General features: G+C 46.8%; 1 protein-coding gene across 2 annotated transcripts in view; it reads right to left on the bottom strand.

Moving 5' to 3' along the window:
- Positions 1 to 26,512, bottom strand: part of SLC22A18 (solute carrier family 22 member 18) — a 70,476-nt gene that overhangs the window by 1,713 nt on the left and 42,251 nt on the right. The window contains exons 5-9 of one of the 2 annotated variants that reach the window (XM_032112406.1): positions 22,137 to 22,252; positions 21,583 to 21,687; positions 16,308 to 16,408; positions 7,404 to 7,505; positions 3,527 to 3,647 (exon numbers count right to left, since the gene is read on the bottom strand). In XM_032112406.1, the coding sequence (XP_031968297.1) occupies positions 3,527 to 3,647; positions 7,404 to 7,505; positions 16,308 to 16,408; positions 21,583 to 21,687; positions 22,137 to 22,252 (545 nt within the window). The remainder of the gene's footprint in view (positions 1 to 3,526; positions 3,648 to 7,403; positions 7,506 to 16,307; positions 16,409 to 21,582; positions 21,688 to 22,136; positions 22,253 to 26,512) is intronic. The other variant, XM_032112407.1, reaches the window with a different exon arrangement.

Raw genomic sequence — 26,512 nt, 5'->3', positions numbered from 1 at the left:
AACTCTCTGGGCAGGTTTTGCAATTATTTTTTCCCCTCTAGGTATTTGAATTAAACTAATTACTACGTGCAATTGCCAAACTGGCTCTTATGATTGAGGAGGCACTTTTTTCCCTTTCCTTTTTTTTTTTTTCTGGAACAGAAATCCATCGTCTTAAAAGGCCGGGCTCTCCCTCTGCACTTCTCCAACATGTTGCTGAGAACGATAATTTCTGTTTAATGGGCTTAAATTAGATCCCTCGTGTCAGACACCCCCAGGCTTTGGGACATTGTAAATCTCAGCTCTGCATCATGGCCGTGGCTCTGTGGCAAAGCTGCACATGTGATGGATCTCATTTAAGGCAAGACCTTTAACTGGGACAAGTCAACGCATCAGCAGAAAATTTCCTGCGTTGCTTCGCGCAGCTCAGCCAACGCACATGCTCACCTTCTTTGCCATAGCCACCCCACCTTCTGCATCTTCCCTGATCTTTTTTCTCCCTCTCCAGCTTTTTTCCCTTCCTTTTCCCCATACCTGGCATGACCTGTGCCGGCTGGGAGCCCATCCTCCCCTCCCACCCCAGCTCTCCTCTGCTCCCGCAGGTTTCAGGGCTGGGTGCTGGCAGCTCTCCAAGACGGGCGACTCCTTTCCAGCTCACATCCTGTTGCCTCGCTCAGATGATGGTGCTGGCCCAGATCAGCCACACGCCCATGGGGCAATCGGGTGTAACCATTAGGTCACTGTCGCCAGCGGGTGCCTTTGAACCTGCAAAGCTCGAGCAAAGCTGAGGGGTTCAGTGCCCCGAGCCCCGCCTGGCTGCGAATTCTCCTCCCCAGGTTCTGACGCACAAATAAAATCAGGACACACGGGCCCGTTACGCATGGAGGCTCTGCTGGGCTTCCTGCCTCCCTCCCCCGGGAGCAGGGGGGATCTGTGCAGGAACAAGACCTCCATTCTTGGGGAAGGACCAGGGTTGACAAGGAGTGCTTTTGTGAATGCAACTCCCCCTGGGCTCGGGGCTGCCCTCCCACCAGCTCACGCGTCCAGCTGAACAGCACGTACATGTGGGGCTGAATTTTCTCTTCCTGCCTTTGAAGATGAAGAGAAGGAAAAAAACCAATCAAACGGAAACTAATTAAATCATTTCTGCTACCTTTGCTTCTGCGCAAAGCCTGAGCCATAAGCAAAGAGCAAGCGCCAAACTCATCAGACTTGGACGGAAGCGACCTTGGATCGGATCTAAAGCAGGCTGATGGGTGCAAGGGATGGTGCTCTGCCACCTCCCACTGCTCGCTTTCCAAGACGCCTATTTAAAATGCAAGGTGACTCAGTGTCTAGCAAGGGCGGACAGGCTACACTCCTGCAACGCCCCATTCATCCCAGCCCCGTGCTGAGATGGACACCTGAGCTCAGCCCAAACTCCAGCTCCTTCAGAAAGCCTTTTCCTGACCGGAAGAAAAACCTCCACGGGTTCTGCAGGCTGGAAGCTGACAAAAACATCAGGAAAAGACAGCAGCAAGGCTCAAAAGTGATCCTTCCAAAGGCAAATTCTCAATGTGTGATTTCCTTGCATCAACTAAAAGTTGTTGCAAGTGAGTGCCAAGGTTTTTGACACAGCGACAGCAAAGCTTTTCCATGAAACCAGATTTCCATGCTCACAGTGAGGGTTTCTAATGTGCCACCTAAAAACTCTCTTTGCAGAGCCGGTCTCGGGCTCGCAGAGGAAGGAGCAGCCTTTAGGCTGCTGTATGGGTGGAGCAGCCTTTGCGGGGTGCCACCCACGGCCAGGGATGGATGGCAGGCATTTTAATAGCTGCATTTCTCTGCGAGACACCCACACCATCACTGCTGCAGCTGCTGTGGAAAGGCTGCCTGCCGGCTCTGCTGTGTCAGGCATTCCTGCCTTCGCCCCGGCCCCTGCCCGGGTACATCCAAAACAAGCACAAGACCATTAGATGTCTCTTCCCCCAGAAAAGTTGCAAGGAAAAAGCACAGTTTGAAAAGTGAGGGCCAGGGAGGAGTGGCAGAGACAAGGTTTTCCCCCAGTGCCACAGTGCTCTGTGCCAGAGCGTCTCTCTGTGGTATACCCAGTTTTGAGCCAGCTGTAACTCTGCATTTGTAGTAGCACTTGGCGTGACATCAGCCCAGGATGGACGGGCAGGGGGAAGCCCTCGGTAGCCCATGGCATCCCCTGATGACCTGCAACCTGCTCCTGAGCATCTGCACAGCTCTGCAGACTGCCTCCATCCTGCCGAGGCACAGGCTGGCCCAACAACATATGCAAGCAGGGAGCAGGGTGAGGCAACTAAACCCATTTTCCTCTCTGACCAAAGCTTGCCTCCAGGCTCCAAAAGCTAATGCTCTGATTTTCCTCACAAAATCCCTTTGAGAAGAGCCTGGATGATTTCCAGCTTGGTTGTGCGTCCCAAAGCTGCTTGGTGCCCTTCCCCCCTGGTTCTCCCTCACATGAACATTGCTCCAAGTCATGAAGCAGCAAATTTTCTTCCTGGCTGAGCAGAGGAGCTGAGACTCTTCCCAGGGAGGTGAAGACTGGGGCTAAGTGGTTCTCCCAGGTAGAAATATCCCACTCAAAAATCACAGGCTCCCAGCATTTGTAGGAGATGCAGTGGGTCCTCTACAAATAAACTACTGAAGTGATTTTCAGAAAAGCTCTTCACCCAGAAGCATCTCAAAAGTGCTTTATAAACTTCACTAATGGGTTGTGCAAACTACAGCTCGCATTCTTGGTAGGGTCTGCACAGAGGTATCTCCTCAGGCAGCTGCTACGGAAGATGAAGGGTGCAGACTGGCATCCCAGACAGCCTCAGCTAAAGCAGAGACACTCTTGGGTGCCTGCTCTGGGAGCAAACCCTGAAAGGGCTTGAGCAAAAGACATCAAACTGGGTTAAGCCAGCTCCATCCTGCCACAAACTCAGCCAGGCTCCCATGACAATAATGTAGGCATATTTCCTTCATCAACAAAACTAAAGCCCCAGGTATAAAGATTTAAGTGTCTACCACTGCTGTCTTGCATGGAGAAATACAGGAATTCTGACTGAAACAAGGCCAAAACAGAGAGAGAGGGGCAATTACTGCATCAGGCAAAGCATGTGTGCAAAGAGTAATCCAGAATCCCCTCCTGATGGCCTATGTTAAAAGGTGTGTACAAGCAGCCCTCTCTGTCACTGTCACAGTGGAAGAGCAGTGTTTTTTGGTTTTTTTGACATACCTTGGCTTTCCATGGAAAGGAGAGAGAGTTTGGGAAAGCCTTCCCTTTCGGTGCCCACCACTGTGAAGGTCGGCAGGCAGCACAGGACTGGAAGCACTGGATCGTGGGATGCTTGCTCAAGGTTGTTCAAGTCCATCCTGTATTAGCCCCACCAGTCTCTGTTCACCTGCTCTGCTGACACCCCCTGCATGCCCAGCCAGATCTGGGCGGTCACCAGGAGTGTGCCCCAGTGCTCCACAGCTGTGGTGGGAGCTGGGAAGTGCCCAATGGACTCAAAACTGAGAAAATGCCAGTCTGATCGTTTTTGGTGAGTCTTACCTGTGTCAGAGGAGGGCACAGCCTTGGTGAGGATGCTGTCGGTGATGGTGGCCAGCATGCTGAAGGCAAACACCAGCGGCACCGCAATGATGCAGTAGTGCCACACGGTCCTCATCAGGGCCTAGGGGACAGGACACAACGGACCACAGATCATTAGAGGGCACAAACTGTGACTTTGTGGCAAGAAACCACCTGGAAGAAAATCATGAGTCAAGCCCATGACTTGGGTAAACTGTGGGAGCCACAAATGATACATGGCGGTGCGGCTTTGGCCGTTGCGGGGTCTTTCACAGCCTGCCATTTGTCTGCAGTGAATTATTCCAAGCATGTGGAGCAAACGATACCCTACAATCTGGCAGCACATTTCCCCGGCACTGCTGGGGGTATTTTTAGTGTCTGGGAATTAGTGACGTCCCTGCACCCTTCCCTCTGTCTTCTGTCCAACTCCTGAGGAAATGTTGAACAGCAGATGTGTGTGGTGTACTTCAGGAAGCTTCCATTACTTATACAAAACAGCCTAGAGAAGGCTTTTTGGTTCATTATCATAAATAATTAAAACTAAACTGAGCCTGTCAAAATAAATGAGCACGGTGTATTATGTAACACCGTACCTTTGGGATTTCTAATCCTGTTCTGCTGCTTCCCCGCTAATAAATTCACCGAATTCAGTAATCTGGAATAGGTCTTCTGGCCATGAGTGCACATTAGCGAGCATAATTAGGGAGAGTAATGATTTTGTTATTGCACATATTCTTAGCAGAGACATCCCTCCAGCTGTTTAATGCTGAAACAAAAGCGGTGAGGCTCCCTAAGCTGTAGGGCTGGAGTAGCTCCCGGCTCATTCATAAGCCCTGCTGGTCAAATGAATGGATTTCTCTGGGGCATGGAAAGGAAATTCCCCCTTTATTGCAAGTCTCCTGCCCTAACCCATGTCTCAAGGTGAGTTATTGTGGCTGGAAAACATTTCTGTCACTGGTTTAGCCAGAAGTTTCATTCTCTGGGGTTCTCTGTCCTAAGATCTGGTCCCTGCCTCTTGGCTACAGAAGATGGAGGAGCCCAGAAACATTGCTCACTAATGACTTGGAAATGTTGAGGTTTATTCCTAGTTCCCCTCTAGAGTCACACACAGCCAGGTTTTTCTCCTCAAAGGGGCTCTTCGCCTGGATTTTGGTTAAGATCTAGGCACTTCTGATTAAGGAACCAGAGAACAAAGACAGAGGAACAGGTATTTGGTACATAAACAAAAGGAAGGAGAGTAATTCCTTGCTAGGGCAAATGTCATTGCAGGACAACATTGTGGAGCTCATAGAAAAAATCAGTTTTAAAGTTTTAATCCCTCCTGCTTTGTACAGACTCCTTCATGGGCTGGAGCAAGCGAGCAGAAAAGAGCAGAGGCATGTCTGTGTCTCCTGTGAAACAAGGGGAAATGGCTCCTCACTTCCCTGGGGCTGAGGGAGAACAGAGCCAGGCAGAGCCCAGTCTTTCCTCTCCTCAGCTGCTGGGTAGTGAGTAGTTTTTTTGAGGTGAGCAGATCTGAAAGCATTTTTTAGGTGAGAGGCAGAACCAGGAGCCTCAGCAGACAACTGAAAAAGCAAATGCCTGGGAAATGCAGGCAGCAAGGCAGGATGAGGCACAGCCGTGCCTTCAGACAAAGGGAAAAACTTCCCCATCACAACTGCCAAGCCCTCCTACTACAGCCCTGCCTACGCTCTCCCAGCTCACATCTGCAGATCAGACACTGGTTCTTCCCTCCTCTCCTCATCCAGGTGTTATTGCTGAGCTCCCAGCCCACCCCTTCCCTTCTCCAGCTGCCTGTTGCTGGGATTATCCTGCAGCCTCTTCCCAGCTGCAGTGCTGTCTGTCTGCTGCTGCTTGTGCCAGCCTTCCAAAAACGCTTCAGCCCACCTCCCCTCCCAGTGACATCAGGATGAGTTCTGGAGTGTCTTTTCTTAACAGCTAGCTTTTCTCCTCACTTCTATCCTTCGGGGAGGGGAACTGCTGCATTTGGAGGCCACATGCTGCAAGGGCACAGCAGGTGGGATACTCCTCCACCAGCAGCTGTGCAGGATTAAAAGCTTCACCCAGTAACTTCTGCATTTGGGGCTGCTGCTGTGACAGCACTCCTCCCCACCGAGACAGAAAGCCACCCCAGAAGCGGATGTTTTCCTGGCAGCCACTTGGACAGAGCATTTTTAACAAGGCATCCCAGGCAAAGAGGATCGCAGCTGCATTTGCCTATGAATAGTTCTTGTGGGAAGTCACTGCTGACCCTTGTCCCCAGGCCCGTGCTGTCAGGATGTCCACAGCCCTCCGGGCTTGGCATAATTGCCAGCTCTAAGATGATTTCCCTTCCTGGCTCCTCGTTCTCCTCCTGTGCAGCCAATGTGAGCCTTCCTGCCCTGGGACATGTGGGCTGCCCCGTGTGCCCCTCCACTTCCATCAAGGCTTTCTCTCCTACCTCCACCTGACTCCAGCCCTCCCTGGAGGTCAGTGACCCCTCAGTGCACAGAAAACATATAATTCATCTTGCTGCTCTGCCTGATTCCCATGGGACCAGACTTCAGCACAAGGATTCAGTCCCTGCCCTGTACCAGTCAGGGGTGCTCAGCTCTCCAGATGGGCCAGGTCCGCCTTAGTCCCACCTAATTACTCCCACAAATGACCCAAAACCAGTGGGGAGACCTTTAAAGTCCTTCCCAGGCCATGCTCAGAAGCATCAAGCTCTGTGCAGATGTCCCATGTTAAGGGAGCATATTGATTTCAGCCAAAACAGCATGCCACCAACTGGAAGAGACCCTTCCCAAGCATCCTACACCTGACAGAATCCCCGTGAGCCTCCAAAATCCCAGGCAGAGGGACCACGCTCCATCTGCAGAGCCAACCCTTGGTCGGCATGCATCCTCCCTTCCCAGCCTCATCTCAGACACGATTTAGCCTCAGATTAGCTAAGGTGTGTAGGTGCCTCATCTCATCCATGTAGCTGGGAACCACAAACCTCAACACCCTCCAGGACTTGGCCCTGACCTCCCCACGGCTGCGGTAGTGGGAATGGCACTCATCCTACTTGCAGCAGTGGGAGCTCCAGTGTCTTGGCAGCAAGACTCGAGGCCAAATCCTGCAGGGAATGTTGAAAGGCTGATGCAGCTCAGTTGTCCTTTGGGTCCACTGGGGACTGTGAGCACCTTTCCTCCATCCCCATGGCCTGGGCAGAGCTGTCAGTGCCCTGAACATGGCTTATCTGAGCAAACACTGTTCTCAGCAGAGCTGCCTACATCCACTCGCTTTTCCAATTACTGTTTGAGGTTGGCATCAACCGTTGCCCACGCGGACACAACCAGCAACAGCTAACATCACTTATCCCAAAATGGAGGAACAAAATTATTGCCTTGCTACCTCCTTCCCCAAATACTCTTATGTTGGGGGATTAGACCAAAATAAAGCCCCAGAAGGAGAGCACACAACCTCCGCTGTCTCACTGCAATATACAACGGCAATGATTTTTCCCCACCGTAATCTTCATTTACTTTCTGGGTAGTTCAGGAAATGCAGTCATTGACAAGACCAGGCCAGGATTTCTGTGCAAATCCGGTGACTCAGGAGGGACTTAGCGAGTTTCTGTGCAAGATTAATATATTTTTTAATCCCCATAACTATTACTCACACGGCTCTTTATCACGGTTTGGCGCAATGCTGACGTTGAGCGCAGCTCTGTTTGCACAGAGGCCCAGGAGAGTTGGTTTTCCCTGCCCCAAAGACCACCCGAGAGAGCCAGAGGTGGAATTTCCAGGGGCAGAGCTCACAGCCAGGTCTCACAGACCTCATGTCACTGGTTGTGACGTTATTAAGGGCCTCGTGGGTGATTTCACACCCGCCTTACCATGCCTAGGCCCACGCCGGCAAAGACGAGGACGCTGAGTCTGAGCAGGGTCATCTCTGTGCAGTGACTAGCGAGTTTCCCAACAACCAAACCCTGGACAACCTGGCAAAGAAGCACATAAGCACCATAAGCCTGATATTTACCATCATTTAAACAAACTCAAAAGAGAACTTTCTTCAAAGAAACAGGTTCTTCCATCAGGGTTTTTTTGACAAAAAAGGACCTCACTACCACAGTAAATGATTGGAAGGTGTGATCCATTATTTCAAGCATTTTGCCTTCTAGAGAGAGTTCCATCCCATCAGCTGGAAGTCTTAGTGTGTATGCCTGAGTTTACCATCACTGCCTACTCAGCAACAGTGACTGAAACTTTCTAAAAATGCTTGCAGATACAAATGATCTTTTCTAACCTATGATGTGTTTGTGAAATACAGTTAATACCACGGTCTTCATTCTTGGCAAGTCCTCCCAAAGAAAAACTGTACATTTGTAGAGCAGAGGAGGAAAATGTCTGTACCTTCTCTTGCCATTATTTTAAACCATAAATATACAAATTGGGTGGTTCATAATTTTTAGGCAGGAAACAAGTATGACGGAGATGCTAATATCCAGTCCCAGCAGTACACGCAGATGTAAAGGATGGGGAACTGGTTCTACAGATTTTAAATAAAAACTGGGGGGGAAGGGGAGGGAAGGAAGAGCAAAATATTAAAATCCGAGAAATTATTTGACTTTTCCAGCACGTTGCAGAGCAAGGATTCCCTCTTTTATTTATCTGTTCAGCATCTCCCATACTTCAGGTGATGCTGGCCCAAGTGGACACAGGAGGAGAGAGGCTGGAAGAGATCATGGTAAAAACAAAATCTGACTGACTGCAAGGGACAGATAGGAATCTACTGAGCTTTCCCTGCCTTGAAAGGGTTTGTTTGATCCAAATGAAAACCTCTCTGACTTGAAAGAAGAACTCTAGTTCAAAATGCTTTATTGGGTGTCTTTGGTGGGCTTCATTTCTGTGGCAGTCCATCCTGGAGAAAACTTCAGTGGTCTGCTTGGACCGGGAATGACACTACACTACACTCAGCCTTGCTGTGTTAATCCTGAGGCAGAAACCCAAACTCAGCTGAAAGGAAATGAGTGCAAAATAAATGAGAAAGCAAGTTATTAAGCAGAAAGGAAATGTTAATCTATCATAAACAGTCCAGGAAAAACAACCCAATTTAATTACTAAAGCAAATTAAAAAAAAAAAAAGAGAGAGAAAAAAACCCCAAACCAAAAAGCAAATAGTAAGAGAGTGAAAATGAAGTTGACATAAAGAACAATAGCTACAGAATGAAAATATTTCCAACAGTATACAACTGAATGGAAACCCATCAAAATTCAACCCTTCCCTTTGCTTCAGAGCACAAAGGATTTTTGACACGAGGGCACGTCACACCAGGAAGACATTCTGGCTCCTGCCTCCTTTTTGTCATTGTCCCTGCCTCTGGCCAGGGCTCGAGATCTTGGCTCACGTGTGCCCAGCTGTGGCGTGACACTGGCACAGGCTCTGTGTGTCCTTCCCAGGTCATGTCACCTGCCAAGCGGCCTCTGGGACACTGGCGGACTTGCTGTGGCACGAGGCTTGGACAGTGCCTAGGGTGACCTGAGTCATCCTGACCAAAAGCCCTGCTGTGGCCACGAGAGGAGGCTGATGCCAGGCCCAGCAGCTCCTACTCTGGGGGTGGGTGGGGAAGCTGCTGAGTAATGCTTCATTAAGCTGAGTGCTCCAAAAAGGGAGAATTGTCATTAACTTTTTGCAACTCCCCAGTCCCTCCTACTGGCTCTCCCCAGCCAGGGCTGTGCTGAGTCACATGGGATGGGGGCTGAGCCTTGTCCCAGGGCATGGATTGACTCAAGGGTGGCATCACCTGAACCCCAGTTCAGCTCTGCTGAGCCATTGGAGAAGAGGAAACATTTCCCAATTTGCCCAGACTTGAATGATGTATTTAATTGGGATGCACCGTGCAGGCACAGCCCTGTCCCTGCCCTTCTTTGAGTCATTAGGGTATATCATCAGCAACATCCCTGGTGCGATGGCCATGGGAGCGGCATTCCCAAAAATGTTGCCGTCACTGCACACGAGCCCCTGCGTGAAGGCAACAAGCACCACTGCAGCAGAGGCAGGCTCTGAGCAGGCAGGACCTGGAGATGTGCAGGATGAGCTGTCCCCTGAGCGAGCAGAGCAGAGGGATGGTCCTTGTGCCAATGCTGGCATTCCCCATGGGCTTTCCCATAGCTTGGGCTGTGGCAATAAAAGCACAAAGTAAAACATCACTGCTGAATCAACTAGCTTGGCAAGGAGACTATTTCCAAGGACAGGCATGAGCTCAAGTCACCTGCTTTCCCCTTGGGTCTGGGCAGCAATCCTTGGGTTGTACAGACGGTAGTTCCCCACCATGGGCTACCTGGGCTGCCTGCCTTCCTCCCTCCCCAGCACAGGCACTGCTGATCCAGCCATTAGTCCCAGGCAGGCAAGGCCCATCATCCTGATTTTGGACGCAGAGCCTTGATTTAGGTGCTGGATAACGTTTCCAGTCACCAGGAGCTCTGACCTCACTTTCCAGTCTGAATTTAGACCTGAAAACCCATTTACTTCCAGCCTGCAATTGTCCCTGGGTGCAGAGCCCCTGAGTTTGCATGAGCAGCAACCGCCTGCGCAGGCACATGTGGGAAGGTGAAAGTGAAAGGCGGTTCATGTGCACTCTCCCATGTAAGATTTTGGACACGTGCTGCCTTTACCAGCAGGTAGCAGGGACAACCCAGATGACCTGGCTATCACCGCTCCCATGGACAAGCTCTGGTAGCTGATAAATGGCATTTATCCTTATTTTTATTCTTACTGGTATGTTCTGGGCTTTTCCTTGCACATAAACTCCCCTTGAGATCGACTGCAATGGGCTTTCCCCTCCTGCATTTCATTTTGCCTGGATGGTGCTTGCCTTTGTAACCTGACCTCCTTTGAAGTCGGGGAAGAGCCAGTGTACCTGGCTGGAATGCCTTCTGTCATCAATAAACAAAAGAGAGAGGAAATTGTTTGCAAGTGAAATAACAGGCACTGCCTGTGGCTGTGTACACATGTCACAGGAAAAAACCAACTCATCCTTTTTTCTCTCCCCCCTCTCCTTCTTTAAAGGCAAATAAGTCTCCCAATAAATGCGTAAGGACAGCCAAATCTCTATTCATCATTTTCTAGATTCACCAAGCTGGGGATTTGTTACATTAGTCCAGCAAATCACATGGAAAGATACTCTCTGCCTCTATCATTGCATTTGGTTCTGGGAAAGCAGCAGCTCCCATTCGCTCAGAAAGGCCAATTACCCATTTGACTGTTAACCTCTAACAAATTTGAGGAACCCCTTACAAGATGGAAAAGATTGTTTCTGTTTGAAGGTCCAAGGGGCTAGTTTTCAGAAGACTTTTGAAGTACTAGCCTTACTGCACGGAGCTGCTGCTGAGCTGACTGGCACCTGCAAGAAGCTGGCCTCACCTGTGGAGGTTAGAAGAGTTATGCAGATGCTCAGCTGGTCCTCTGCGCTCAGAGACACGGGACTGTTTCTAAAGATTCTTCCATCAGCACCAATTGAAAGCTTGACAGAGCCCAGCAACAATAAGTTCCCTTTCACCCGACAGCTTGGAAGTGAAAAGCTGTGAGAAGGTCGGAAAGGCAGACACAGCAGGCTCGATAAGCTGGTACAGCCTCGTAGAGAAGATGCAGGGCCCCATCCCTAGCACAGATAGCATGATTCACATCAGAAGCAGCCTCCCACGCCCTGGACCCGTATCTCGCCTTTGAAATGGTGCCGGCTGGCAGTTCCCAGGCGAGCGCCGGCTGGGGAGGGACGCGCGGGTGGGCACCGGCTGGGGCAGAGCACGGGGGTCAGCACAAACCACAGGGCTTCTCTGGACGGGCTGAACGTGGTGCAAAGCCCTGGCTGGGGGAAAAGGGAGCTGTTTTACTGACACAGCGATGCCAAAATCACTTGAGGAGTTCAGGTCTTGTGGAGGAGCAGGAGGGCGGTGGGACTGGAAGGAGGGCTGATGGTGAGGACCAAACTGCTGAAGGCAGCACTTTGCCAAACGGGGAAGAGGATGGTGTGTTTTGCAAACTCCAGCCTAATCACTTTCTTTCCCCCTCCAACCCACCCCCCTCCACACATATAAATCCTTCAAAGCAAGGAAACTGGAGAACTTTCTGTTTGTTGTTGCAAGGTCCTTTCACAAAGTGGGTTTTCCCCCTAGGCATACCTGGCTGTAATTAAAACCCTGGCTCTTTAATCATCTCTTTTGCTGTGCAGGGGAAAAAAAAGCGAGAGGGACAGACTGGTGATAAGATGATACGCAATGTAAATCTCTCCTCCAGGAATCTCTCTCATCTTTTCAGGATCACTCCGTACCAACTTGTCCCTCCAGAAGCTGCACAGCTAGAGGTGGAGTTTGTATAACAATACAAATTTAAATGCAGTAAATAGAACAGATGTCTTATGATTTCTTGATCCTCAGGGTTATAAATATCTAGCCCTTTGTCCCACCCAGAGTTTTGTTTGGTGCATTTTGCTTTGGGTTTTTTTTTTTTTTGGAGAAAACGTTCTTAAAGGAAAGTTTCCCCCACCCCCTACTGTGGTTTGAAATCTAAGCATCAGATGTGACTTGAGATACAGCCAGGGACTCCAGGTATTTCACTTGCCTAATCCTCCAGCAGCACTTTCCAAGCCACATACTACACCTGGAAGGTCTCCATGCTATCACACTTGCAAACTCCAAAAAAACAAAAGGAATCTAGGCTCATTTCTGCCCATTACACGAGATTAAATTATTTTAAACCAGTATGAAATTCATTCTTCTCTGGAGGGAGATTGAATGGCATTTCACACTCCCAGGCATTCACTATGAGGGAAATTTCATTCGCATGGCTTCTCAGATGAGAGGACTCTGGAAGCCCAGCCCTGGAGGACAGAGGGATTGTGTCCCTGACAGGCTCTCATACCTCTTGCCTGGAGACCTATCAGTGATCAGATAAAGATGCTTCAAGCACATCGTGAGCAAGGGAATCTCTGCAGTGCAGGCTGCCTGGTGCAGAGGCAGCTCTCCTGCTGTCTGCCTTCCTCTCCTCATTTTGTTATCTCCCATACGACTTCTCTTCAGCTGGCACAGTCCCAGCTCATCAGACGGCCCCACACTTTCAGGGTGCATCAAGAATCCCTGCAGACACCTGGACTGCTTGAGTAACCCCCATGTGCTATTTTCATTTCCCCATCAGTCTGTTCCAGCCTTGGTCATATTCCATTTTCTAAGCCACAACTCTGTTTCCTCATCAGACAATTCTTTGTCTCAATGCTGTCCCACTGCCTCCCCTTTTCTGACCTTGCCTGGCTCTGTCCTGACCCAGACCTTCCTTCCCACCCTCACTGCACTTTCCCATATCCCCTGCTATTAGATGATGCTCACCACATGATGAGATGAGGCTGAGGAGCTCTGGATGTGATCCCTTGGGTGATGGCTGAATTAGTGGTGTGCCTAAACTAACATCCTCCATCTGCAAAGAGGGAAAACCCCTCACCTCCTGCAGGGTCTGTGATTCTGTGCTGATTCCCCATGCAAAGAGCTGTTTGAGATAGCAATGACAAAGGACTTCAGTTGCCTACTTAAAATTAGGAGGACTGACTCAAAGCCTCTCAAAATCTCCTCTCTAGGTACTCTGCAGCTGGCTTGAATGAGAGGAATAAGAAGAAACAGATTCTTACAGTGCATTGGCCACTTCTCACCACAGCAGGTCAAATGAGGTTGGGAAGCTGAAAAACTACATTAAGCAATTGGAGCATAATATCCTTGGGGTGGGAGAGGAAGGCAGGAAGACACCATCACTGTTTGAGTCCTCCTGGAACTGCTGATCGGGCTGGGAAAGGGAGTGCAACATTGCCTTCTGTAAGAGGAATATGTTAGTTTTGAGAATATTTAATTTAAAAAATAAAAACTACAATAACACAAAGAAATAATTTTCCCCTTAATTTCTTTGATGTCCCCTTCCAGCTATAAAAGTCCTTAAATGCTACCTTTTTTCAAGTCCCAGAAGAGATACAAACATGGGGGACAGGTTTCCTCTAACAGGAGGGCTCAGGGCAAGTCCAAGAGGATGGGAAAATCCTTACAATGATTTACAGAAAGGCAAACTAAGGAATAAAAAAAAAAAATCAAAGCTGAGGATCTGGTTGATGAAATAATTTGAAAATTATATTATATTCCTTATGAATAAAGCTATAATTTACTCAGTGAAGTGGGGAAGCCAGTCAGCAGATATTAATCATCATTCACCTACTCAGATTGGTGGAATTCACTTGCACCTTAATCTGCATTTGTATCTCAGCAGTATCAATTCGCTGTACTGCAGAAACAAATGCATCTGAAATGCCAGCTTAGGCAGCAGGAAGGCACACAAGCAGCTCTGGGGCTCAGCAGGACAGAGCCAGCACACTTCTATTCCCTGCATGCTACAGCAACCCAAACAGAAGGCAGCCATAAAACGTTAACCCCGACACCATCCTCAAGAGATATCTGTGAGTGGAGACCTGAAAGTAAAGACACAAATTCTAATGTTTTAAAATAATTTAAATTGGAAGAGTTTAATTTGGTCCACTTGAGGATCTTGTCCTGCATAAACCAGAGTAGAGTTTAGGACTGCCAGTGATAAAGGGGAGAGAAGAAGTGACAAAGCAGAAAACAGTGCTTTGCAAGCTCTCAGGTGAGATGGCTTTGCTGTTGCCAAAAATCAGGTCTGCTGGGCTTTTAAAAAATTGAGCGTTTTTTCCCCTTTCAATTTTGGGGTTCTGATAGCAAACCTCAAAGTGCCAACATGAAGAAGTTTGTACCCTATGACCATTTCACTCCTGTATTTCTGATGTCCGCAGCCATGCACTGTGAATAGGAATAGCAACATGGATAGAAACTACATGGACAGATGAAAGAAAACTGCCTGGCTGATAAAAGCCAGTTTCTGTGCCAAATGTCCCAAGGCAAAGACTCCCCAGAAGAGTAGATACTTCACCTGAGACTGCAGGCCCCTGCTGGGTTGAACTGTGGCAATAGGCATGATTGGCTTCTGTGGGATGCAACTCTTTGACTCTGGGAAGGGTCAGGTCCCTGGTTAGCACTGGCATCTGATTATCCATTAGGAAGCAGAGTGGATGCTGTAATTCCCGTATCTTCCAGGGCTGTGTCTCTATGTGGGGTGCCCCAGCACAGCAGAGGAGGTAACCTTATCTACAGCAGTTTCAACCAAACTAAGCCAGGGAACAATAGCAGTGAAGGCAGACAGATATTCCAGACAGAACAGCAGTGTCCTCAAGACAGATATCCTGGACCTAACAGCAGCATCCAGGCTCCATCTAGCAACACAAAGCCACTCCTTACAAGAGCTATTCCTGCCCATGTTACCCAACTCTGAACAACCACAGCCATGCTGCAACTCCAAATTTTATTTCAGTGTAGACACATGTAACAGGAGTTTATCTGGTGTTTCTTAAGTTAAACGCCCAGATGTGGGGAGTCCTTCTGCATTCAAATGGGGAAGAAGATATCAGACAGTGGCTTGGTCCCTCTAAAACCTGAGTCATTCCTGCAGACCCTGGTCTAGCAGGCAGCATACAAGGCTAACATAGGGAAAGCCTCTGAAAGCAGTGGAGTTTGGGTCAGAAGCTTGCTTTGGAAAGCAGCTGCTGATCTCCCCACTTTTTACACTGTTTCCATACTGTGGACTGGCAAACTGGTCTTCTTTCCAATGAGGCTGAATGGGACTGCATCCAGCTGGTTGGAGATGTTCACAGGACCAAGTCCAAAGCCACCCTCACAGGAGGGACATAGCAAAGGCACCATCTCCTCAGCTCCAGCCAGTTTACTCTGCAGAATCCAGTTGCTGATGTACAGCCGCTCTACCAAGATGCCCAGATTTGGTGAGACCAGGCCAGAGCCCAAGTGACTGACAACACCATGCCAAATCCAAATCATAAGGGAAGCAACTTAAGCTGCCATTCCCCAAATGAGAAGCTCCTCCAGATCCCACAGGAACTCTGCAGCAATATCCAGGAAATGAAGAGGATTTAATAACAAGACCACTCTCTTTTCAGGATATTGCTTAATTCGCATTCCTACCTTGGGGCTTGGTCATAACCATCTGCTGCTCTTTCTGCAAAATCATTAAGCCTCTTCCTCCAAAAGGAACACTCTGCTATAACACATCCCTGGACATTTTTGACCCTGTTACTGCCTAGTTCAGCTGACTTTTCCCTTTTATCTATTTTGGTAGTCTCTTAACTGTGTTCCATCACCCACCTTTCTGTGCTTTGTTGTTTTTTTGTTTGGTTTTTTTTTTTTCTTTTCTGGAAATCACAAGCTTGCTGTGCTTGTTTCCATGCAGCAGAAACAAGTTCTTCTACACTGAAGGGATCTGTGAAAACACCAGTAAGATTGTCTGCTTTCCTGAGTGTACAGGGTGCTACTATATAAATGTAAATCAACTAACCTGCACCAGGCAAAACCTCAGCCAAGGAAGGCACTTTAGCTTCAATGTAAGTTTTGTTAAAACACCCAGGACATATCAGTCCAAGGAAATTTTAGCTCTACAGCTTAAAGATCCACAAAGAGGGAAAAGGGGAAGAAAGCTTTCAGGACATTCCTTGCCCCAAATTCTTCCCATTCCAAAACCAGAATAAATTTGGAGTCACTTCTCTTTCTGAAGCCAAATGCCATATGGCAGAGCTAGGATTTGCCTGTCAACAATGCACCTGGATTTGGAAGAGCATGTGTCCAAAAGGTAGTGAACTATGTAGCAGTGTGGCAAGCTAATCTAAAAGAGGGACTTGCACTTCACTTACCATTTGAAGGACACCAAAATATGACATCAGATATCCAGACTCCACTGCTTCCAAGCCAAAGAAATCCATTGAGATGATGGAAAACATAATCATGAACAAACCTGGAGGGAGGGTTAATGCAAAGAATACATCAATATACTTGCACTGCCTGTAATAGCCCAAATCCTGCTCCCAGTCACCACCAGTCCAAGTCAGCAGCTCTCCCTGGGTTTGCCAGCACTGGGTATAAACACGAGCAGAATCCTATCCAAAGTCATTGTAGTAATTTAATCTTTAAATGTTAACTTTTTTATCCCCCTTACTTTCATCTTTAAATAATGTGACTATGTAGGCTGTAGTTTCAGCTGTTAATTATAAACTGGTAAATATTTGTATCACCAAAGCCAGGCTAACCATTAAGACGGCAAGAAAACATTTGTTCAGACAAGACTGTAACCATAAAAATAATCTGATTGGATTCCTCACCCCTTTTGCCTGACTTCAGATATTCACCATGGGGAACAGCCCAGTGACATCAGCCAAAGTGCAGTGGTTTCACTGCACACCTCAGCAACGATGTCGGTGGCACATGAAAAACCTCTTGTGGGGACTGATAGCGATGTCAACACAAGCAGTCAGGAAAGTATGGACAGAAAGAGCGCAGACCAGCTCTGCTTTTCAACTGAGGCAATTTTTGGAAAGTGTAACAGAGAACGTCCACTCAATCTCAAATGAAAATACAATAGTGTGCACTTCCCTCACTGTCAAACACACACAAATACAGGCATGCTCACACATGCTCCCATCCTACACAGAGAGCCATCAAATTAAAAATATTATGTCAAAACACTGCACTTCAATTGTGGTGTGGGGTAAGAGTCTGCTGCTTCCCCTAGTGTCTTGTGCACCTGAGACGGATCAAGACAATAGGAAATTTGGGCTCTCTGCATATGAAGAACCCCACAATGCGCCTGTTGGAGATCACTGATCCTTCTGGGACAGAAGAAGAGCCCAGATGACCTTTAGCAGTCCTGACTTTCCTTGTAAGAGGCTCTGAGTTACAAAGACTGGGTAAAAAGGGAGCTGCGTTCCTCTCCTTCCTGAAAAATACAGAATCCAAGAGGCAATGTGTGAGGACTGAGAAGACAACTGATGGCCTGGCAAAGTGACATGGCATGGGAAGGGTTTGCCAGCTTTTCCTGGAAGGATGAAGAGAGTGATTCCAGATTGCTGGTTCAAATGCTGAAGGGGACCCGCTCCTGAACAAACAAGCACAACTCCACTGCATCCAGCAGCCCAACCCCAGCACTACAAGTGCAGCACCTGCAGCAAGGAGAACCTCCCTCCAAGCACCTAAAGCCTTTTCCTGGAGGCAGCACTGCCATCCCACCCAGGACCTGCCACAAAGCCTTCCTGAACCCTACTGGAGACATGTCCTACTCCTTAACAGGAGTAGCTGCAACCCAGCTAGATGGAGTTGGGAGAGAGGGACGTGGAGAAGGTGCTTGGGAGCTGGGGCTCATGAAGGTCTATGGCTTCCCCACACCCCTCCATGGACAGTACCCGTCGTTACCCAGTTACTTTGAAATTGTTCTCAGCTCAAGCCAGCTTAAGGTAACATGCAAATACCAGTTATTTACTCACAACACCCAAATCAGGCAACACGGTTGCACATGTTTATAAAAGACACACGTGATGAAATGAAAGAAAAACCACACTTGGTTTCACTTGTAGGAAGATTAGATCGAAGCAGGCGCTTGCCCTTCATCCTGCACCCCACTGCAGGTACCACCTAGGAGGGGCTCAGCCTTCCTACATACCTGATGCTTCTTCCTGGTACTTCGCTCCAGCTTCTACAGCTCCTCTCCCCTTTGAAGTCCCTCATCAAGTTAAGGCAGATTTGGATCTTTCTCCTCCAAACAAGCTGCTTGCTTTCAGAGCAGGGGAGTAGGCTCTGCTCTTTAATTAAGAGTTACACATTGCATGGCTCCCCTGGAGATGCAAAGGTCTCCTTTTTAGATGGGTGTCACCCCTGTGCCTGCATGGTCTCTTAAAGCTACCTGGAGGAGGGAGACCCTTTTGACCCTCTCCTTTCAGCAGCTAAGGGGGTCTCTCCCACTGGTAACACATTTCTTGATGAAACCCACAAGGCAAGCCCCAGATTGAACTAAAAAAGATGTTATACTCATTGAAACAAGCATTTCTTACAAAGATCTCAGCAGGTTCCCAGCTGAGTAGGCTGCAGGTCAGCTGAGTGCAGCCACATAAATAATGATAACCCTCAGTCTACACTGAGAGGCTCAGCGTGAAAAAAAATGGAAATGGCATAAAATACCCTCAGAAACCTCGCCTTTTTTGAGGAGGTCTAAGAAAGAAGTGAACTCTTTAGAAAACCTGGCATCAGTGGGATGAATAACAAGGATTATGCAGCAGAAGGCAGGGAAATGATTTGTGAGATGCAGGAATGATGAGAAAAAGCACCAAGGAGAATCAGGAGTGCAAACCCTATTTAAAAAACCCAAAAACCACGATGTGACATGTCTGAAAGCAGCCTGTGGTTTTGGAGGGCCAGCTTAGCAATCCTTACTGCAAGATGGTGTGAGAAGGCAAGCACAGCCTCTGGGAGCTCATCCCAGCCCTCCTACGCTGGACTGGAAACGTGATGGGATGCAGACCCATAAGGCTCACTGCAAAACCCTGCTCCACATGTGAAAGAAAATCCTTTAAAAAATGGGATGCAGGTGCTAAAGCAATCATGTCAAAACCAGATTTTCCAAAGGGATTAGGCAGCCAAAGATTCACACAAGCAGCTATTTTTCAGTATTTTCAAGGCCCTGGTGATTTCTTGTCAATGAGAGTTACGTTTGATATTTTTATCTTCTTGTTTTTCTTTCTGTCCCTTATCTACCACAAAGTAATGAGGCTCTGTTTTCCCAGGTCAGCTGAGAAGGTAACTCGGCTGTGCTGGAGCTGTCTGCTGCCTGTCCAATCCCTGGCAGCTCCTTTCCTGCAAGAGGCACAGAGCCCACATCCCTGCTTTTGTGCAACAGAGGGAGGAGGTTCCCAGCCCTGCAGCCCTCCTGGGGAGGTTCTTTCAGTCTCAAACAAGCTAATTTTAGACAACAATGAGATCCATAAGGGACAAAAGATTTTCTTTGCTGTATATCACAAACTTGTTTACAAAGTAAATAGAGAACAGTCTGTAATTTGGGCAATCTAATTAATTATACAGTTGCAGCCTGGAGATGAAAGGTAAATGAGCTCATGAGGAGCTCAGCCTCCAGCTGTGAGCTGCAGAGAGTTAGTGATGGCCAGAACCCCTTTCAGCTGCCATCAGTTGGTCAGTGATCTGAAGAGAAGAGAGGCCTGCAAAGAGAAGTCAGTAGGATTTTAATCATTCCTCACTGTGGTGTGAGTGCTACAGCAGGAATGCCTCAAGTGAACCATCTCCTACCCTTACAGAAATACTCCCAGGCATTCAGTGACAGACTGTTAGCCTGCCTTAAATCCCAGTTTTACTGCCTCCATCCTCTTTGCCTAGGAATTGCCTTGCAGTTTTGGGCAGGAGATGTTTTTTTCGGTTGGGTGAGCATTTTTGCTTTGCACAGAGAAAGAATGGATTCTGTAACAGGCAGGAATTTGCATTTCGGCAGGAATGACTAAAGCAAAGTGCATTTTGCCTGGCCTTTGGAAGAAAGAGAGCACACAGGAAATTACTGTGCAGAGCTCATATGGATCCAGTCTCAGGCATTTTTAACAGAGAAATGAATGCTGCTTTAAGTTGAGAAATGAGCCAGAATCAGCTAAGAAAACCCTCTTAAAACATCTCTCCCATTCTGTGAAATGCTGTCCTTTTATAGAGTACAGTTTTTGGAGTACAGTTTTAAAAGTTTATCTTCTTAAGAACCAAAAAAATCGCACTATTAGGTCAAGCCAGCAGTGGTTTGAGACTGAATCCTGTCTCCAGTGGCAGGGGTAGGACCAACTGGCATTAGTGATCTCTGCCAGTACCACCTACACACAAGGAAAAAAAAAAATCAGAAATCCTTTACTTCCCTGCATGTTATTCTACAACTCCAGTAGGACTTGTTCCCCCAGAGACATAGCAAGGAATAACAGATGAGCCTGACCAAGCCCAGGAAAGCCATCCCCTTCCGACTCAGCCACACTCCATAGCCAAATTTACTTTCATTTCTAAACTGAATTTACAAAGTTGACAAATTATAATTTGATTTTTAAATCATGCTTCATGTTATTTAAACTTCAAGGGCTTCTCCAGACAAAACTGAATTGAAAAAGATGCAAAGTCTAAAAGCTAGGGTGCCTTAAGTCCCCTCTTAGGATCCCTGTTTGTAAGGGAAGTGTCTTAGTTTTTTCAGATGCACGATACACAGGTGTTATGATGTGCACAAAACTCAGTTCTTGAAATCATCATCAAGAGAAACTGCATTTTTGGGTTTGACTGGGAGAAGGGCCATGAAGCCTTTGTGTGTGGAAGGGCAGGGAACATCACCTTGTCCTTACACATCACTGACAAGGGTGACATGCAGCTTGTCTCTAGTCAAGTATGTGGGGAAAGAAGCTAGAGGGTAGGCAAAACTGAAGATTATTAAATTATGGCCAAGGATATGTAGTCAGGCAAATAGGGAGATCTGGACCATGCCAGGACAGCAACTGACTCAGAGGAAGCAGGGAAACAGATGGGTTTTGGAAGGATTTGAGGTAGCAGCAGGTTCCTACCATGACACAAAAAACCCCAGCAAAACATATGAGGAAGAGAAGAAAAAGCACCACCATGAATGTGCAAGGGAAGGAACATGCTGTGGCTCCCCTGGGTGCAGCCCGACCCTCTCATCCATCAATAATTTTTAGTTGTTGGGAAAAAGGTTAGGATACACGTACAACTTAAAGTCACTAAGTAAAATCAGGAAGGACCTCAGTTCCTCTGGCAGAGGACAAATGATTTTCTTCTGCTCTGAAGAGCTTACAGCCCTAAGAGTAGTGACAGACAAGAGGCAAAAACATTTGCAGTGAGGGGGATGGAGAAATTAAGTGATTTGCCAAAACTCCTAGATGCAGCCTATGACAAGTAGTGTGTTTGACATTAAGACCCAGGGTTTTGATCCCTTGTAGCTGAGACTACCTGAAAATATCCAACATGAAGTTAGGAGGTGAATCCTCACTGCTCTGTGATCAAAAGCAATGTGCTTTCAGTAACTTGAGACAAGCCTGGTCTACAGTGTAAGTCATCCTATTTTAAATACATCAGCAATCATGGGTAATGGGTGAGATTTACCTATGGGAAGTCCAGCAAAGACCTTGACTATGAAAACTTCCATTACTCCTGGAAACTTCATCAGGCGCAGGATTTCTCTGATGCTAAACAAGCTGCCAGATGTTCCTGCAGAAGATGATATATGGGTTTATACTCTGTTTATACAGGTTAAGGGTAGAAAGCAAGAAACTCAGAGACTCTGCTCAGGTTCACCACCCAAAAGCCACATCTCAGGAGGCTGGGAGCTGGTGCCACATCTGCATGCGGAGGAACCCTCTGAGACAGTGGGGTTGCCTCCCCTGTCAGACCAAACTAACCCCCAGCAAGGGGTCCACAATCACCTTTTCTGAGACACAAGTCTGGGCTGGAGGACTGCAATTCTACACGGCAGAGTGATCTATATATTTGGAATAATACTCTTCTGTAAGCACAGCTTAGACATTGAAGTGCCAGCATCTCGAGGTTGGGACCTCTTTGTCCTTAAATGTAGCCCCAAGGTCCTTCAGCAGTTCTTGCAGCATGTCAATCCCCTGTCCCTTTTCATGTACTATTTATCAGAACCACCATATACGTACTGTTCTCTGGCACATGATGGTCTGACTTTGGTTTAGTCTGCGAAGGGATCCAAACCATTGCTATCAGGGTGTTGATGAGACTTCCCACCAGCCCAACATACGCAGGAGAATAAATGCTGCAAACAGAAAAAATACAGGTAACTGGATAAATACTATAAACAAGATATTTATGCCTCCATCCTGCAAAGGCTTGGGCATTTGGATGAGGAACAATTCCTCTTGAAGTCACAGTACATAAGGCATTAAAAGAACTCACATCCTTTCATGGAGGGTTTGGATATGACCACAGTAAGAAATTTCACCAAAAGATGGATATTGCCATCAAGATAGTTTATAATTTTTATTAATAATAGCGTATTATACAATGTTTTTAAATCCTAAGTGTCAGGGGAAAAAGAGCTCTTTCGGTTTAATGAAGCTTAGAAATCTTCCCACAGAAAGCACAGCATCTGCTTATTAGAATCCATCTAATCCCCATCTAATCCCCAATTTCATTCATCTAAGTAATCATCTCACTCCTTGAAATTTCTCAGTGAAATCAAATGAAGCTAGGGAAAGTGAAGAAAGTACTCCAGATGATTAAGGACGGTAGAATACGGCCTACAAGCAGAACTAAACCCATCAGAGACACGATACCATTTGAAAAGGAGGCATTAAAAATAAAAAACATGATTACAAAACTTTCTGAGAAGGTAAACAGCATTTTGACTGATGCACTTACTTTTCTCCACAGGTGCCCAAAACCAAACCAATACCCCTTCAACTGTCCCTCAGAGCCCCAGACAGAAGTGGGGCCACATCCTTGGATGTAGGCACAGTGAACAGCAGCTATTAACTATAGTTGTACAATCATAAAATGGAACAATTACAACTTATCTAAAAAACACAAACACAAAAAGTCAATAGAGCCCGTAATTAGTCCTCAATTATCACTATCCTCTTAAAAAAGGAGATTAGGAAATGACTCCTCCTAGTCTTTAAGGGTATGTGGGAAGATTCCACTCTACAGGGCTTTAATTTCGACAAACACAGTAGAGCAAAGTCCAGTGCTGGAAGACTGAAACTGAGGAAAGTCGAGCTGAAAACACAGAGAAGCTTGTTTTAACAGCGAGAGCAATTATCCACTAAACCAGCTCATTAAAAGTCTCCTCCATCATGAGAACCCAGTTAGTTGTAGGGTTTCCTAAAACATGTGCTTAAAACCAACCACAGCAAGCAAGTTTGGGGTGGGAATGCCCAGCAGAAACACCAAAGGCTGGTGTCATGGAGAGCAAAAAACAAAGTGACCACCATGGTGCCTTGAAGGCACCAAAATTTAAGCATTTTGGACTTCAGAAAAGTAATGCCTGGATTTCACCAGAGAGGGCTTTGGAATTGTGCAGACTTGGACGTGACTGTGCCATCCCTGCATTTTCAGCAACCTGTGCTGCCAAAAACAAGATGTAAAAGTGAGCTGCGAGCCCCCAGCTGATGCTCCCTGTGAGCTTGCTGACGAGAGACCGCTGATATTCTGACTTTTTACTGCTGATTTCCTTGTCAGACTACGGTGTATGTTTTTCATGGAATAACCAGCAGCACTAATTGTAAAAGCCTCAAGTTTCCTCCATGCTAGACAAAGGCACAGTCTGAATAATTTCTGGAGTATTATTTAAGTCACAGAGCAAGACAGTCAAGGATTGAGATGCAAACAAGCAAGAAAAGCATCAAAGAACAAATATAAATATATATATACACACACACGCATATTCCTGCTAACAGTAACAGCAAAAATCCCAGCTGAATATTTTAATTCTCATTAATTATTATTAAAACAACAAAGCCAGATAATATCTTACTGCAAAAGGACTTAGCACAGTAATTTAGACCTGCTGCCTTCTATCCACCAAGCTGCTTCACTAATTAACTCAGACCACAAAATTAGTCATTTACTGGATCATTACTTTTCATTTTTAGTGCAGCAGATTGCCACTTTCTAAATTAAAATTATATGCCAAGCAGTTCCCAAACTACTGAAATGAAATTTATGGACAAAAATTTTTATCCGAGACATCCAGAATTTCTGCTTTGCCTTGCGACATAAAGTAAATTTATTAAGAAAATAAAAAGGATAAAATAACCCAAAATAAGTAGCTGCAGCTGGCTAAATGTGCAGGGGTTTTATGGTTTGTTTTTTTTTGTTTGTTTTTTGTTTTTTTGGTTGGTTGTTTTTTTTTTCCTGGCAGCTTCTATATTTCAAGCTTTCATTCTGATATGTAAAAAACACATCTCAAAATTTTTCATCAGCCAGAAAAACTTCCTTTCCAGTTCTACTTTCTCCTGAGGTAGTCCAGAATACCACATACAAATGTAAACATGTTTTACTCTTTAAATCCAAGAAGAACTACAGCAAGCAATGATGGAAGGATCCCTCTGCAAAACTATAAGCAAACAATGCCCTGTGCTTACTTCACTGCAAGCACAGAACCGTTAATTCACTCCTGTGAAAGCGAGAGGAGAACCTTGACAATTTACATATTTGGGAAAACTTGGCCTTGATAAAATGGCTTTGTGGAATTTTGTACTGCCAGTTGCTGGAATCAGAGAAATCCAGTAAAATATGGAGCTCAAAACTGTGTTTCCCAGACAAGCCTGAAGCATTCAAAGTCATCTGAAAATCCCTCTTCCTAAGCACATCTTTCTGTAAGTGCTCCATCTTTTTCCACACATGAAGCACTGTTGTTCCTTGATGGAAAGGTGAGGAAGGTACAGCCTCCAGGTAGCTGCTCTGCTGTCTCATCCTTCAGCAGGGCCGAATGCTGAAATTTGACATAACTCACCTGTGTCCAGGAAACCACCTTTTGCATTTGTTTGTTGGCTCATTGAAGAGAGATGAAGTGAAACCAAGGGAGCTGGTGGTAGAAATGCTTTGCTGGGTTAGGAGCTCCTGCTGAACAAGAGCTGGCTCGTGGTCACTCGACCGTTTTTTTATTTTAAAATTCAGACATGAACTCCCAGCTCTGCTGATATCAGCCAGAATCCTTTTGCATTCAGTTTTGTCTGTCTGGCTTATCAGGAGGAAGCTTCACCAGGAAGGGATGCAATGGCACTATTAAGATAAATGAAGTACATCAAGCAGATTGCTCCCGTGGGACCTTTTCCCATCCTCTTCACCTTCCTGCTCTCCCCCTCATCCCTCCTGGCTGTCCACAAAGCAGCCATGTGGAACCAGAGTGAGCCCTGCCAAACCCAGCAGCAGATTTCCTGAGCAGGGCGGAAGAACAAAGGCTGCGGGCAGGACTAATACAATTAAATTAAAGGGAGCAAAAGGGCACAGCAGCTTTGGCAGCTGAATTCATTGTATGGCCTCTTCCAGCTTCTTGTTGATTAATGAGAGATTAAGGGCCTTTACTGTCCTGGGCTTTATGGTCAGAATAACTTGGGTAACTTTATCTGTGTACTTCAGCATGTTATTTATAATTCCTCTGCTTTTTAATCTGTAGCGAGAGCCCCTTCCTGACATTTGTCAGCAGCCTCCTTGGTCTTCCCTGGGGATTTCTGCTAGCAAAGCCCCTCTCAGCTGTCAGCTAAGACCACAGCTGCCCACTATTCTTTTTGTGTTTTCAGTCTTGCCATGAAACAGAGGAATAAAGCACATTTTCCTATCCTGCATGGGACTGATGTGTGCCAAGATCCTGCTTTCAGGAGGATGCAAAGATTTTGGCTGTAGGGGGAAAACACTTGAATCTAGGACTAGGAGGAACTAGGCTCAAGGAGGACTAGTTTTTGCCAACATGACTAACTGCAGCTTGTCCTGACTTAAAACTTTCAGAGAAACAGGAAGAGAACATGAGCAGAGGGACCTGGAGGCCAGGAATCCGTAACATCAGCCAAGCACTGCTTCACAACCTACAAAAGCCTCTCCTTTTCACTTTCCTGAAGCCAATAGGTAAAATGTGGTGGATGCATTAAAAGCATCCTTTTAAAGAGTTCTAAATGGTTTCAAAAAGTGGGATGGCCACGTGCCACAGGACCCATGGTGTGGCATGTAGGCATGTTGGTAGCCTGTGGCTATGGAAAACGGACGAGAGGCTGACAGCTAGGATTACCCATCTGGAAACTCCATCCTTAATGCTGGTGGGAAAGCAGAACTGATGCTGAAACCACTAATAGAAATGTACTGGTAAACAGATTAACCCCCAAGAAATCCTAGGATCCAAAGCCAGCTGGAGGAGGGTTGCATTTCTTCCCATCTAACTCTTAGCCAGCCCCTGTATTTACTGGCAGGTAAATCCCAACCTTCACTACACCTCCCAAGGGCAGCAAAGTGAGGAGCTACTCCATGTTCCTTCACAACCTGCTCCCATCAGGGTCAATTAGTATGAGCCAAATGAATGCAA

Source organism: Corvus moneduloides, chromosome 6 (genome assembly GCF_009650955.1).
Source record: "Corvus moneduloides isolate bCorMon1 chromosome 6, bCorMon1.pri, whole genome shotgun sequence".
NCBI lineage: Eukaryota > Metazoa > Chordata > Aves > Passeriformes > Corvidae > Corvus > Corvus moneduloides.
Note: the sequence above shows the minus strand (reverse complement) of the source record. Positions and strands in the feature narration are given on the sequence as shown.